Source organism: Ambystoma mexicanum, chromosome 1p (assembly GCF_040938575.1).
Source record: "Ambystoma mexicanum isolate Mex_15411 chromosome 1p, UKY_AmexF1_1, whole genome shotgun sequence".
In the NCBI taxonomy this organism is placed as follows: Eukaryota; Metazoa; Chordata; class Amphibia; order Caudata; family Ambystomatidae; genus Ambystoma; species Ambystoma mexicanum.
Window position 1 is genome coordinate 703,537,231 of NC_090921.1, and position 15,120 is coordinate 703,552,350.

General features: G+C 48.6%; 1 protein-coding gene across 2 annotated transcripts in view; it reads left to right on the forward strand.

Moving 5' to 3' along the window:
- Window positions 1–15,120, forward strand: part of ASH1L (ASH1 like histone lysine methyltransferase) — a 2,936,548-nt gene that overhangs the window by 1,644,102 nt on the left and 1,277,326 nt on the right. For both annotated transcript variants that reach the window (XM_069650029.1, XM_069650033.1), the window contains exon 13: window positions 7,975–8,083. In XM_069650029.1, the coding sequence (XP_069506130.1) occupies window positions 7,975–8,083 (109 nt within the window). The remainder of the gene's footprint in view (window positions 1–7,974; window positions 8,084–15,120) is intronic.

The window sequence follows — 15,120 nt, forward strand, 5'->3', positions numbered from 1 at the left end:
TCAACAACAATTTGGAGTCAATAATGGTTTTGACATTAGGGCTAGATTGTTCAATTGTGGAGCCCTTCCTAGTCGTACAACTTCTTCCCAAGATCGGAAAGTAGCTATTTAGATAAATTTTAATATTAGGGAGCAGGGTTGTTTTAGTCACTTTACCTTCTTCTTCAATAGGTCCTGTAGCCTCGATATCCACAGAACTTTTTCCTGGAATATCTACTGGCGTAAGATCAGAACTGGTCAATTTCGCAGTTTTCTTACAATTCTTAGGGCTTATGTCAGGTCTCTTGATTTTTAATAGAGATTTTAATTTCAAATTTGGTATTGGTATAGGTACTTCCTGACTTTCTTTAGATAATTGTAGTACATCAATACTTTCCTCATCAGAGATTACAATCGCTGCTTCTTGGCCTGCAATTTGAGAGGAATCCAGTAATAACGGCACCACATTATTAACCACCTTGTTACTAGACTTTTTGGCCATAGCTTCCTTTCTCCTCTTAGCATATCTTTTCATTGCTCTCAAGTTTTGCACAGCGTGACATAAGAGAAATTCCCTTCAGTGGGAGAGCATTCCTGATCTCCCTGATCCTGCTCATTTAGCATTTAGTATTTTCACCAAAATAGATCGACTATCCGGAGCATCAGCCGGTTGATGTATCTGGGCAAAATGGGAAGTAATTAAAGAATTAATTGTCTCTACTGATGCTTTAAGTACTTTTATTTCATGAGTACAATTACACACTAAAGGGGCAGTAGAGATAACTGGCTGAGAGGGCGGCACTAAGTCCACCTCATCACACGGTTGAGTGCCTTTTTTCTGTTGGACAGAAGTCCAATGAATGGATTGGGTATTAATGGATCTTAGTGTTTCAGCAGCGACTATAAACCCCTCTAGCTTATCCATTTGAGAACATAAATGATGTAAAATCACTGTAACATTCTTTAACTCCAAATGGGTCAAATTGTGTCCTTTATCCAGTAAATCATGTATTTTTATGATCACTGGAAAAGTGCACGGGGATTGCAAGTCTTTCTCGATAGACTGGGTATGAGCTCCTGATAGGTCGATTTGGGTGGGCCTTAAAAAACCATCAGCCGGATCAGGAGAATAAGATAAGCGAGGTGGCAAAACTTCATGCTTAATGTCCTGATGGCAGTCCCTATCCGGGCTAAGATCGCATAATAGATGCGGATTTGCCACGTGTTGCATTTTCAAGGGGACACATACGAGTGGGGTTAAGGTGCGAATAGCACGAGACACCTGGTCATCAAGAGCAACCATGTTTTTCATAGTGCTACCATGCTGTTCATTAAGCAGGTGATCGGTCATAGAAGATTCACAGCCATTTCCATAGGCATGATCAGGAGACCGCCCTACGGGATTGAAGGTCTTTCTATGACAAGATAGGGATGTAGGGAAAGGGGTAGATAGTAAACTCTTTTTAGTAGCATGGATCATCGCCGCATGTGATCCGAGAGTTAAACAGGGGATGACCTCCCCAGGAGTGCCTGCAGTTGTTGCTTCTACAGTAGGAGGTTCAGTGTAAGAAGTGCGACCCTTACAAACAAGCGCATCAATGCTGGTAGATGTAAGAGTAGATGCAGGGGTAAGCATGCTCATCTCGTTGCATTTACTCCGCAATCCCCCTGCCATTGTACTAAGTATCGTGGAATTTACCCAATTTCTGTAATCGAATCCAAATGATAAATAGGTGTCGATGAAAAATAATAGCTTGGTTTAAAACAAGTGTACTCCTGCACAGGGGTATGCCAACGTTCGAGCTCCTCTTCAAAAAGGAACAAGCTCCTCTTCAAAAGGGAAGGCGTCCACCCTGGCTAAGCTACAGGAAAAAACAATAAGGCAAGGACCAAGGAGAAGAAGGCCGCGCAGCCCAAGCAGGCTCAACCGGCACAGACAAAGTTCTTGTTGGCGACCTTGGCTACTACTACCATGGCTGCTACGGGCGCTGATCCTACGAGGGTGGCTCCCGCATCTCAGAAAGTGTCCCTGCCCCCACGGTGCAACACCACCACAGAGGCCTTGGCAAAGACTGCAGGCACTCCAGACGGATGGAAAGAAGGAGGGCTGTGAGGAGGCCCCGAAACATTATTCCCAGGTGCCACATAAATTATGGTTGTGTCCACGGACAACGAAGATCAAGAGTTCCATGCATACAGTCCAGGAGGATGACAGCGATGAAGGGCCGAGTTTTCCTTCTTTGCGCTCTCACCTAAGGGACATTGCATTGGACATCCTATCAACTCTTTACACCTTGGTATCAGAAATCTAGCTGAGAATGCCACTGGCACCAGTACCTGTAGTGCCCCAGGCTCCTGATCAGCCTTCGTCTAAAAAGAGGAAGTGTTACCTGATGCCCCCATATCAACCTCTTCCACCTTGTAGGGCCTCTACCCCCGGGCTCACCCAGTGACTGGGACGATATGGCCATGAGGACGAATGAAGATGAAGACTTCATCCCAGTGCACAATGAAATGCCACATTTGGATGCTCCTCACAGGGTTTCCCCACCGGATGAGGTGGGATCGTTCCACTCCATGATCGCAAGGGCTTCTGAGCTATTCCAGCAGGTGCCTGGGGAAACCAAGGAGGACTTCTTGTACCAAAGGCAAAAGGCTGAACGAGAGACAATCATGGCTGTGCCTTTTTCTAGATGACATTTGGGAGGAGGGCCTGAAAAACCCTTGCACGGCTCCAGCTAAGCGGGATAGGCTGTAGAAGTATAGGGTACCGGACTCCGCACCCAAGTGCTTGTGGTCGCAACCATCACTGTACTTAGTAGTGTTGGTGGCTGCGAGGAAACGGTTGGCTAACCCATCCTCATCGTTGTCAGTCCCTCCGGACAGCGAGGGGGGGAAAAAGGATGGATCCGAGCCAGGTACGACAGAGAATTGTGGTACAAGCTAGGATTGATCCTGTAGTTATCCCCGACGATAAGATGGAAGCCCTCAACCTCTTCTAGGAAGGGGAAGTGATGCCATCACATTAGCACTGGACTTCGCTGACAGTTTGGCAGATGAGGAACCGTGTCTCCCTTCGTTGGCGGGGATGGATGAAGGCACCTAACTTCTGTCAGGAGGACCAAGCAAAGGTACTGGACATGCCCTTCGGGGGAAATCTGTTTGGAAGCCAGTCGACGAGTCCCTCCAGGCCATCAAGACTGATCTGGAGATGGCCCTGGGCACTGTCCAGCTCTGGGGCTCCGGAGTCTATTCCAGATACTTTCTAGTCAGAAAGAAGATGGGGGGGGGGGGGGGCTGGAGACCCATCTTGGACCTCCGATGTCTGAACAAATACTTAAAATCCCAACAATTCAGGATGGTCACGTTGCAGCACATGCTCGCCCAATTGGAAAATGGGTTTTTCCTGATGTTGTTGGACCTGGAGGGCACCAATTTCCATGTCCACATTCACAAGAAACATTGGATATGTCTGCGTTTCGTGGTGCAGGGCCAGCACTACCAGTTCACGGCCCTACCGTTCGACTTGAAGTCGGCCCCAAGAGTGTCCACAAAATGCCTGCTACTGGTGGCGGCCCATCTTTGTCTGTAGGGCATACACGTATACCCGTACCTGGACGATTGGCTGATACGCGCCTGCTTGCGAGAGCTGGCCGGCGAGCACACTGAGGCGACATTCCGACTGACGGATCTGGGATTCACCATCAACTATCCGAAGTTCTGCTTAACGCCATCGCAGAACGTGCTGTTCCTTGGCGCCAGACTCAACAGTGTCTTGCCTGGTATCGCCCTCGGAAGTGAAGCTAGCAGCCATTCAAGGAAAGGTGCAACAACTGTCATTGGTGAAGACAGCCACAGTGCAGACCATAAAGTTGTTACTGGGCATGATGTTGTCCTGCATCTACCTTGTCCATCTCTGCAGGTTGCAGATGCGAGCCCTACAAGAATTTCTGGATGCCCGTTGGATAGAGCTGTCCGGAAGTTTCACGGACAAGATCCCTCCTAACAAGGAGTTCCGACGGGCAATAGAGTAATGGCCGGTTCGCTCCCACATCACCCAAGGCACAGGATTTCAAAACCCCCATGCCACGAGACAGTCTCCACAGACACCTGGCTGGAAGGTTGGGGAGCGCACACCGGATGTCTGCACGCCAGAGACCTGTGGCTGCCGGAGATGGATCCTCATATCAACCTCTTGGAGCTACGGGCAGTGTTCTTGACCTTCAAGTAATTCCTATCGTCTCTGAAAGGCAAAGTGGTGACGATCTTTATGGGCAACACCACCACCATGTTCTAAGTCATGAAGCAGGGTGGCATTCAATCCTTGGTGCTCTCCAAGGAAGCAAATGACTTGTGGCACTGGCCTGTCGGGCAGGGGATGTTCCTCGTCCCTCTCCACCTGGCTGCAGTCGAGAACACCATTGCAGACTCCCTCAGCACGGAACTGCGCTCCTGCCACGAGTGAGAGATTTGTCAGGATCAGGTAGACCACCTGATTGTAGAATGGGGCAGACCCCAGATAGATCTGTTTGGCATGGCGACAAACTGCAAATGCCAGAGGTTTGCCAGCAGATTCCACCAGCCAAGGAGCTTGGGGGACACGTTATCCTTCCCGTTGGAAGGGCTGTTCTGTACGCGTTCCCTCTTCTGCTACATGTCATCAACACACTCAGTGACAGTGCAAGATGATACACATCGCCCCGGCGTGGCTAAGGCAGATTTGGTATGCAGATCTTCTCAGCCTATCAGCGTCGCCTCCAGTTAAGTTGCCAGTGGTTCCGGACCTGCTCAACAGAAGGGGGGGCATGACCCAGGATCGCTGAAACTGAAAGCTTGGCTCCTGCAGCCTTAGATTTTGGAGGTTATGAGTTGCCAGCGGACTGCAATGAGGTCCTCGCCAAGGCCAGGGCATCGTCGACTTTGAAGTGTTATGGCCATAAGTGGAAGCGTATTGCTACTTGGTGCTGGTCGTGGACGATTATCTCTGTCATGGCTCCTCAGTTCCTTCCATACTTGCTGTCTTTGGCAAAAGCTGTACTCGCTCATGCTTCCTTCAAGGTAATCTGGCAGCCATCTCCTGCTACACCAGGTCCCGGGGGTGATCCTCGCTGTGGTCCTAAAGACTTGTCAAGGAGTTTCTCAAAGGCCTTTTCTGATCCTTCCCGCCGGTGAAGGCTCCTGCCCCGGCGTGGGAGCTCAACGTGGTTCTGGCAAGGCTCATGGGGCCCCCTTGGTTTATAGAAGAAATACAGTTTTAAAGTGTAAGTTTTTTCTTTTACCAAGGATTCCCAGCCTGACGACAGGGAATATTCATGAGCATGTGAATCCATGCCAGACCCATGCTGGAGAATAATAGTTACAGGTAAGTAACTTGAACCTTATTTAACACCAGGAGCTTATGTGAGATTTCTTCAGTGCTTTTATGGATTTCTTAGCTGGGAGGGAGGGGGTTCAGCTCCATGGACCTGGGCCATCAACACCTGCATGCGCTTGTTCCCGTCAGCCGTCTGCAGCATTGTGGAGATATCGCCCTGCTTCCCCAATTTTTTTTTTTTTTTTTTTACCATCGCTGCAAGCCACTGAAGAGCCGTAGTCCGAGGGCCCCCATAAACACCCAGCGCAGCACTACTTTTTCTCTACCACCAGGGCGGAGGCTAGGAGATCCGTCCACCAGCTCACCAACAACCCCAGATACCAACACCAACACACCTCACCCAATAGGTGCGAGGTGACCAGCTGATTCCAGGCATAGGTGTGGGTCAAGGAGCTGTCAGAGGCTACCAATACCGGCCTTGGTTTTACTTTACGCTCTGCCTGGAGAGTAGACTTCTGACAAAAGGTGCACTATACAGACAGAAACCCCACCTGGGCAATACCTAACGCCCAAAAAAGAACAGCTCCAATGTAAGCCCTGGCACCACGGGCGATCGCAACGGGGCACCTTACTGCTCGCTACAGCTTCGTCATTCTCTGCAGTAGGCAGATTGCATGTCGCGCCTCTACTCGGAGGCCAGGCCATCGGATGCCATTCTTAGTCCGAGACGATCCTCTGAAAACAGGCACCGTTGCATAACAAAAGAGTGCTGACCACTAGCCCGGGACCCAATACCATCAGGATCAATGCTTCTCGGCGGGGCAGCGGGAGACAGGCTCCATTCACTTTCTCATCCTCACAGTATCAAAGGTTCCTGGGGTGCCATCTCAACCAATGGAGGCCCTACCCAGTAACGAGCAGTTTTAAGCTTTAAAGCTAAACTGCTTTAATATTACCAAGGATTCCCAGCCTGACGATGTGAAATCTTCATGAGCGTGTGAATACATGAAAGATACCAATGCTGGAGAACAGGAGTTACAGGTAAGTAATTTGTCCCTTTTTCCCACTGCACATGTGTTGTGTCTGGAATGCCCTTTAAATCCAGTCTTTTGTGCAACTACTGTAAGATCCAGCTGAATCAACTTGGAAAATCTTCTTTTCTTGGCATGATCTTCCATGACACCAACCCGTTTTAGCCTCCTTCATGTGGTGATCAACTTCTGATAATTGCCATAGTTTGCATTTCAGCTCCTGTGTTTGTTTTGGCAGTAACCACATTTGTCCAGATGTCTGTTGCCTGGGTACGCTCTTCCAGAAACTGGTAATGTTGTTTGTGGTCAATAGCTCCCAACTTAAACCCAGTCAAAGTCAAGGAATTCCAGTAGGTCAGCATATTAAGTGTATGTCCTATTATCCCCTTGCAACAAGTCTGTACAGCAACACCAACAGGATATGAAACCTAAGCCAAGATCTGGACTCAAACGTGGATTAGTCCACATAGGTCCAGGACAATATTACAATCGCACAGCACATCATTTTAACAACTATCTGTTTCCTTCATTAAGGCAGGCTCTAATGGTGATTCTGTTGCTGACTGTTTCTTTTCCACTTTGAGTGTTTCAGTTTTAACAAAATGTTGTTGCACACAGAAGCAAACCTAAATTGTGCCCCTGGTTTATACTTTGCTTATCAAAGATGTGCTTCTCCAACGTCATAGCATTTTTGTATTATTAAAGGAGACTTGGAGTCTTAAATTGCTTTGACAATTCTTTCCTATTACACCGGAAGCGCATGTTTTTCTAACAAATGCATCGGGAGAAGGCTTTTCCTCTTCGGCAGGGCATTGTGCTAGCAGGGTGCCAAGGAATGAGTTTCTGATGTGTTTCTATTTTATTAGCATACGGGTTGAAATAAGTCAAAACCTATGTTAATGAAAATCAAAGTTGGAATCTTTTTCACAATTTGTGGACGATGAAATTGAAATTCAGTATTTTCATCAGAATTAGGATTTCAACTGGTCAGTTGCTATGACATTTTGGACCATAATCATGGTGCCTTATTAAATATAAATTGGTTTTAGGACCCTACTCAACTTTGCCACAGATTGCCTTTTGCACTTTATTGTGACTGCAAACTGCTATGTATCTAGTTCAAAGATCAGTAATATGCCTTGCTCATGAAAAATGGTTTTTACCTATAGCGATAGTTCAGCAGCAATTTCTTTCTCACTAGATTAATAATACACCCTCTCTTTGTACTGTGTATCGGGTACAAGGGTTGTTAATTTTAACTTGAAAATGGAATGTTAGGCTTTCCCGACAGAGGGCCTTCCTAGAGCTCCCTACCAATTTAAATCTGATAGGACTTTTGGCGTGCCACCTACTTCAGTATGGATTTCTGCATAACCTTTAATTTTTAATTTGATGTTTAAAAAAAGTAATAAAAAAAGTTTAATAATGAGTGTTCTGGGGGCCTGCTTTCTAACAGGGAATTCATTTTATAGGTTATGGATTTTGCAAGAATAAACCTTGCAGAATAGCTAGTGTTAGAGGTCAGTAACTGTTTCTTCTATTTTCTAGCTTTTCATGATGCCATTGGTTGTAAAATTTAGAGAAATAGCCCTAATTGCTGAATTGTTATTGACCTCTTAACTTAAAAAAATATTCTTTTCCACTCTGAAGGTCTGTGAACGGTGTCTACCGCATTGGTCTCTATGCACTTAAGGACATGCCGGCAGGCTCTGAGCTCACCTATGACTACAACTTTCACTCTTTTAATGTAGAAAAACAGGTAAGGGGGAATATTTGTGGGAATGGCTTTGTACCATGACGCAGTGAATAAGTATTCTGACAGGATATTAAGATTATCGCACGTTTTTTCATGGGGATCGGGTGGAGCCTTTGCCATTCTTGCTTCTCGTCCTACTTTTAAGGACAGAACAACTTTGGGAGTAACTTTAGACTCTTCTAGGTATAATATTAGCTGCTAGACTATATGGTAAGTCTATCCAGTGACAAATGTCAATACCGACTTTTTGGAGACCGTTAAATTTGCTTTGATGTGGTATTGATAATTGAAGCATTTTGTTTGTTATTCTTCCACCTCAAAACTCCCAGAGATTAGATTTATTTCCACATTTAATAGCCTTTGAGCCTTCTTTGCTTTTGAATCTGACTTTGTGCAGACATTGAATAAGCCCCACTTTGAAAAAATAGACTATTTATTTCTTTTTCAACTTTTTATGAACATTTCGGATGCTTGTTAATCTGCTTAGAATCTCCTGCTTTGCATATGGCCAGACATCCAGTGGTAACCTGCAGAGTTTTGCATCTTGTCTTTCGGGGACCGAAAGGGGACGTCGGCATAGGCGTGTCTGTAACACTACCCCTACCGTGACATGTAGTGTACTCAAAATCCCTCACGGGCCAAGGTCCCTCAGATAGTTTTGTTCCGCCCAGATAACTGGAGCTTTTCATAAGAGACATTGTTTATCTTTATACCGACTTTGTCAGTTATTTCCCCATAATAATCTCTCTCATAATGGCCATCTCTCAGCTTAACGTTCATTCAGATTCTGTTGGCTGTCCCCATGACCACCAGTCTGGCTTCAGAGCAGCCAGAAGCACGGAAACTGCTCTCCTGAACATCCGTGAAGATCTGCTCTCCAACATTCCCTCTGTCCTCATCCTTCTTGATCTCTCTTCTGCCTTCGACACGGTCAACCACATCATCCTGCTCAACTGGCTCTACGATAACCCGGGTATCACTGATCACGCTCTGGCCTGGCTAACCTCTTTTCTCTCTGATCGACCCTCCCAGGTCCAACTCGGGTCCTTCCTATCATCCTCTCTACCTGTGGGGTACCCCAGCGGTCTAACCTCTCACCCTGGCTTTTCAACCAATACCTGGCAACTATTGCCCACTGCATTGCCTTTTTCTGCTCAAAATTCCAGTGCTATGCTGATGACACTCAACTCATTTTCCGGTTGCCCTCAGCCACCTCCTCCTCTCTCATCTCTGACTGCCTAACTGCCATTCAAGATTGGTGTACCACCAATGATCTTTGTCTGAATGCCAGCAAGACTGAGGTCCTCCTCATCGGCACACCATCTCCATCCTTTTCCCCCCTCACTCTCAGGCCTGCCTCCCTAGGCCCGCCTCCTACCCCTACGTGCAAGGCTAAGAACCTCAGGGTCATCTTTGACTCCACACTTTCCTTCTCCGCCTATATCTGAGGTCTCTAGAAAGTCAAACTTCCTTCTGCACCTCCTCAGAGGTATTTTGCCTTTCCTCTCCTTCCCTCAGAAGCTCACTGTCTCTCAAGCTCTGGTTCTCTCTAGGTTGGTCTATTGTAACAGCCTCTTTCTAAATCTTCCTGCCTCTACTCTCCACCTTATCCAGAACAGGACTGCAAGACTTGTCCTTGGCTTCAAGCCCTGGGATCGTATCTCTCCAGCTCTGAAATCTCTCCATTGGCACCGAGTGGATGCAAGGATTAAATTCAAAACCCTCTGCATTGTCCACAAGGCTTTCTGGGGCCTGGGTCCAAAATATCTTCAGCTATCCCTCCGCAAATACCTCCCCTCTCCAGCTATTTGCTCCTCTACCTCTAACTCCCGCCGGGTTCATCTTTTTTCAAAGAAAGGAGCTGGGGTAGATCTCTATCTTCGGCTGGGGCCTCCCTCTGGAACAGCCTCCCTGCCACTCGAAAACTTGAGGAGAACCATCTCCAGTTCTGGAAGCACCTCAAGACCTTCCTCTTTGCTTCTGCCTTCTCTCCCCCTCTCCCTTGCTGACCTGCTTTCTCTTGGCACTGTGCACCTGACCACCCTCTTTCCCCTGGGTCCAGGTACCTGCTCACCCTGCCACCCTCCTGCACCGCCTCCCGGTCATCCCTTGCACTGGATGGACTGTATCTGTACCCATACAGCCCCCCACCCCATTTTCTTCTTTTCTTCATTTATCAGACTTACCAAGTCTGTCGCCATAAACACAGCACTTGCCACTTGCTGGCTGCACTATTACTGTTGAATGCCGCCATTCTATTTTTTGTATTTATTATTTATCTACTCTCCTCTGCTCTGCACTTTCTACTCTCCGCCTTCCATGCACTTTTTCCCCTTCCCATGCACTTGCGCGTTGTCAATGTCACTGGGCCTAGTAAGATCGTTGTTGTTTTGTCTTCTCCCCTGTTTCCTCTCCCTTGCCTAGTCTCGCTTTGAAACACCTGTGTACGAGCGAGATACAAATAAAATATCATATCATAAGTCACTTCGTCAGCGATTCAAGCAACTTCGGCGAAGACTGCGGCAAGTTTTTACGGCAGTGGATTTCGGCGCCTAAGATCCGGCGGCTGAGCCATCCACGTGGCCAGGCCTTCTGCCCGGCCTACACAGTAGGGAGAGTGGGGTCGGGGTGGCCATATCTTTTGTTATGTCTCTCCTCTTTTCCCCTCTTTACCCTCTAGGTCTGGTTATCTTTTTGTCTATACCTTTCGCTATGGACAGAACTCCATTTAGGTTCTACCCTAAGTGTAGGGTCAGGTACCCGTGGAAAGACAAGCACAGGAAGTGTAATTCTTGTCTACCCCTAGATCACAACGAGAAGCGGTGTGTGGCCTGTAGACTCCTTCGGCCTAAGTCCCTTAAGGAGCGCTGTGTAAAGCGTTGGGCCGCGTACGGCATGTCTCAGGCTCAACCCTCTTCCCCAACCGCCACACCAGCCGAAAGTGACAGGGGCACTGACGATGACCAGACATCAGTGTCGGATGTCATCGACCTTGAGGTGGACGCTTCTAGGTCTGCCACGCCCATCCTGACCTTTCTAGGACTGACAGAAGTCTCGCTTTGGGGCCAATACATGGTGACAAGGGCGTACAGAAACCACACACTAAGCACACCACCCCATCACTGATTTCGACAGTTCCGCTGGAAAAGGTGAAAGCGCCAACAGGACTGCCAATAATTTAGACGGAATCCTCTGATCTGGTAGATCAGCAGCCTTCCCCGCATCCACAGCACCGTCTTGCGACTGGGCACTCCAAAGTTAAGGGCGCTACCTCAAAATCTGGTTTACATGCCGAATGGCGATCATCTGACGCTCCGGCGTCCCCTAAGGCCCCGGTAGGCCCAAAACCTACTCATAGGCCTCCTAGCCTTTCTGCAGGCTAAAAATCTACCACTAGGCCTTCTGAGGCCGTGGTAAATCTACCGCTGACCCGTTGACTCACACCGATTCGGTGGAGATTGATGACAGTCTCGCAAGGATTACTTCGGCGGTTGGGCTGACGCCTAAGACACTGTTGAAACGCATGGAGCGTGCCGCGGACGTGTCTGAAGACACGCCATGGTGCCCCAGTACTCACGAAACCTACAAGGACAGTCGGGAGCCTCTGTCAAACACCCTTGGAGACAAATTTCGATGCCAACGAGAGAAAGGGGACGTTTTTCCACCTTTTGCCCCTTCTGGTTCATCTAAGTGGACCAGGGAAAAGTTCAAAGGATGCATGGACCGTCTAGAAAGGAGTGTCTCGCGTGCAGAGCATCCTTCCCCTAAGAGATCTTGTGAAGACCCTCGTTTGGTGTCTGCTTCACGTTTCCTTGAAAATCTTGACTCTCAAGACCCTTCGGCTTCTGTCCACCATGAAGATGTGGTCTAGATGGACACTTACCAAGACATCTTTGATGAGGAAGAAGACCATTCTTTCTTGCAAGACTACCCTGATGACAATGCGGATGCCATCGGCAACTGGGAGGAGAACCAGCAAGTGAAGACGGAGCCGTGGGCGCTCCCTACGCAAGATCAGGACACTGATGTCCTATGCCTGGATTACCATCCTATGCCTGGATTACCATCCTATGCCTGGATTCCCCTCCCACCACTCCGGCCCGCCGGACGATGAAATGGCTTTCAATGCCATCTTAAGGATTTTGTGAAGGACATTCTCAAAGAGAAACCCCCCTCAAGCCAAGCCATTCCTCTCTTGAACTCTGTTAAAAGAAGGTTGGCCCCTTCCCTGGTCAAGCCAGCACAGACCCGGGCAGTGAATCCAAGAGTGGAAAAACTGTTTCGGCCATCTCCTACTGACACTCCATATATTAAAGGCCACACCACCCTCGACTCCTTGGTAGACCCTACCACCCGGAAACGGGCAGGGGTACCCCTTGCTACGGGGGAGGCACCTCTGGATAAGGAATCTAAAAGGTTGTACACCTTAGGTAAACGTGTTAACTCGGCAGCTGCATACACCACACGCATAGCGAATAATACTACGCTGCTTGCCAGTTATGCAGACGCACAATGGAAACTTGTACAAGAAGTTCTCAGGAGGTTCCTGAACCCGCTAGGTGCAGACTTCTCACCATCGTGGCTGAGGGCAGGCAGATAAATCGGAATATAATTAAAAACACTCTGGCCACTGCTGAGATGGCAGGCGGGTGCCTGGCCCAGGGCACACTACTCAAGCGGCACACTTGGCTCCGTAACTCTGGGTTGAAGCCTGAAACACAGGCCGCTCTTATTAACAAACCCATAGAAGAGACCAATCTCTTTGGTAAAGCGGTCGACGATGCTCTGGAGCCGGCCAAGAAAGAGCACGAGACTCTTAAGTCCTTACAACAAATAACACAGAAACCTTCCCCCCCAAAGGGGAGGTGGTTCTCGTCAGTCCTTTCGAGGCCAATCCCGTTCAAGTCAAATAACTACAATACCAGAAACTGGAAATCTGGACAATTATCCCAAAGCCTTGCCAACTACCCACCTAGGGGTCAACGATGCGGCAAAGGCAGAGGCCCCAACCCCAGAGGAGCTGCAGCCTCTGGTCAGAAATGACCAGCGGATCCAGGTCCCCTCCTATATCACCACAGTCGGGGGGCGCTTAACATCTTTCCTCGCGGCATGGAGGGGAAAACTTCAGACCAATGGGTCATAAAGACGCTCGCCAACGGGTACTGCGTGGAATTCGCCCGTCCACCACAGTTCAGACCGCCACGTTCACGATGCCTCACGCCAGACCATCTGCAGATCCTGATTCAAGAGGTGGAAGCGATTCTGGGAAAGGATGCCACAGAAGCCGTCTCTATTCTTCAGGTAAACAAGGGTATTTATTCAGTGTACTTCCTTGTACCCAAAAAGGACCTCACCATGCGCCCTGTTCAAGACCTGCGGCCAGCGAACAAGTTCATAAAACCTCATGTTTCGTATGGTAACGCCATAGGAAGTGGTCCCACTGTTGAAACAGGGGGACCACATGGCAACATTGGACATGAAAGATGCATACTTTCATATTTTGATGTTACCAGCGAACAGGAAATATTTAAGGTTCATGATAGAGGACAGGCACTCCTCAGCACCAAGGGTGTTTACAAAGGTCCTGGCAGGAGTGGCAGCACACCTTTGCAGACTATCCATCCCGGTTTACCCTTAACTCAACAGGGGACTCTTACGACACAAGCTTTTGGGACACCAGCAAGACGGTAGACCACCTGTTCAGTCTGGGATTCTCTATCAACGAGAAGAAGTCCAGTCTAGTCCCCAGTCAAGTAAAACAATTTCTGGGGGCTCTAATCTGGACGAAGGACGGCCTTGTCTTCCCCTCCAACGAGAGGGTTCAGAACATGCTTTTTCAGATCCCTCAATATGTATCCGGTTGGGAGGTGACGGTATGCAAAGCCATGCGGCTCCTAGGTATGATGGCGTCATGCATATACTTGGTTCCCCACGCGCGCCTGCGCATGACTCCCATGCAAGAGTGGCTCAACAGCCAGTGGTGTCAGGCCAGCGGACAATGGGAAGATCTGGTAGTTGTCTTGCCAGCCCTCCTCCTCTCTCTGCAGTGGTGGTCGAGGGAAAACCTCTAGAAGGGGAAGTCCTTCAGCACCCCCGCAGTGGAAGCCACTCTCACGACAGACACATCTCACAGGGTGGGGGGCTCACCTGCTTCAGCAGACAGTGCATGGAGGGTGGTCCCCACAAGTAGCATCCAACCATATAAATCTGCTAGAGCTATTAACAGTGTTCAAGGCACTAAAGGCCTTTCAGACTACACAACAAAGGAACACAGTTCTGGTTCTGACAGACAGCACCATAGCCATGTATTACCTAAACAAACAAGGGGGGGCACACTCTCCAGGGCTAACCAAGCTGTCCCGAAACATTTGGATGTGGGCCCTCAAACACAAGATGTTTCTGTTGTCCCAACACTTTGAAGGGGAACTCAATCTTCTGGGAGACGTGCTCAGCAGAGATTTCCCACTGCACGTAGAATACAAATGGCGTCTGCACAAAGACATAGTCTCCAACGTCTTCGCAGAATGGCGCTTCCCAGAGATCGACGTGTTCGCAACTCTGGAGAACGCACAATGCCCAGTTTACGCCTCCAGGTACCCACAGAACCGCTTCAAGTGGAACGGTCTCTGGATAACATGGTCATGGAAATTTGTCTACGCTCCCCCCCCACCCTGACTCCCTACTCAACAAGATAGTGCACAAGATGCACCAGGAACCAGTCACCATGATATTGGTGGCCCAGATGTGGGCCCGCCAACTCTGGTTCGCTCATCTAATGGAAATGTCCCTCTCCCCACCAGTAAAACTACCCTGCCCGTACAACATGTTGTCTCAGGACAGGGGGAGAACACACCCATGCTCACAAACTCTGAACTTAGCAGCCTTGCTCCTGAGGTCCTAGAGTTTGGACACAGACAGCTCCCTCAAAGATGCATGGACATACTCAGGGAAGCTAGGAAACCTAACACCCGCTATTGCTATTCCCGTAAATGGAAACGCTTTGTCATCTGGTATAATACCAAGGGCGTCAATCCCATTGA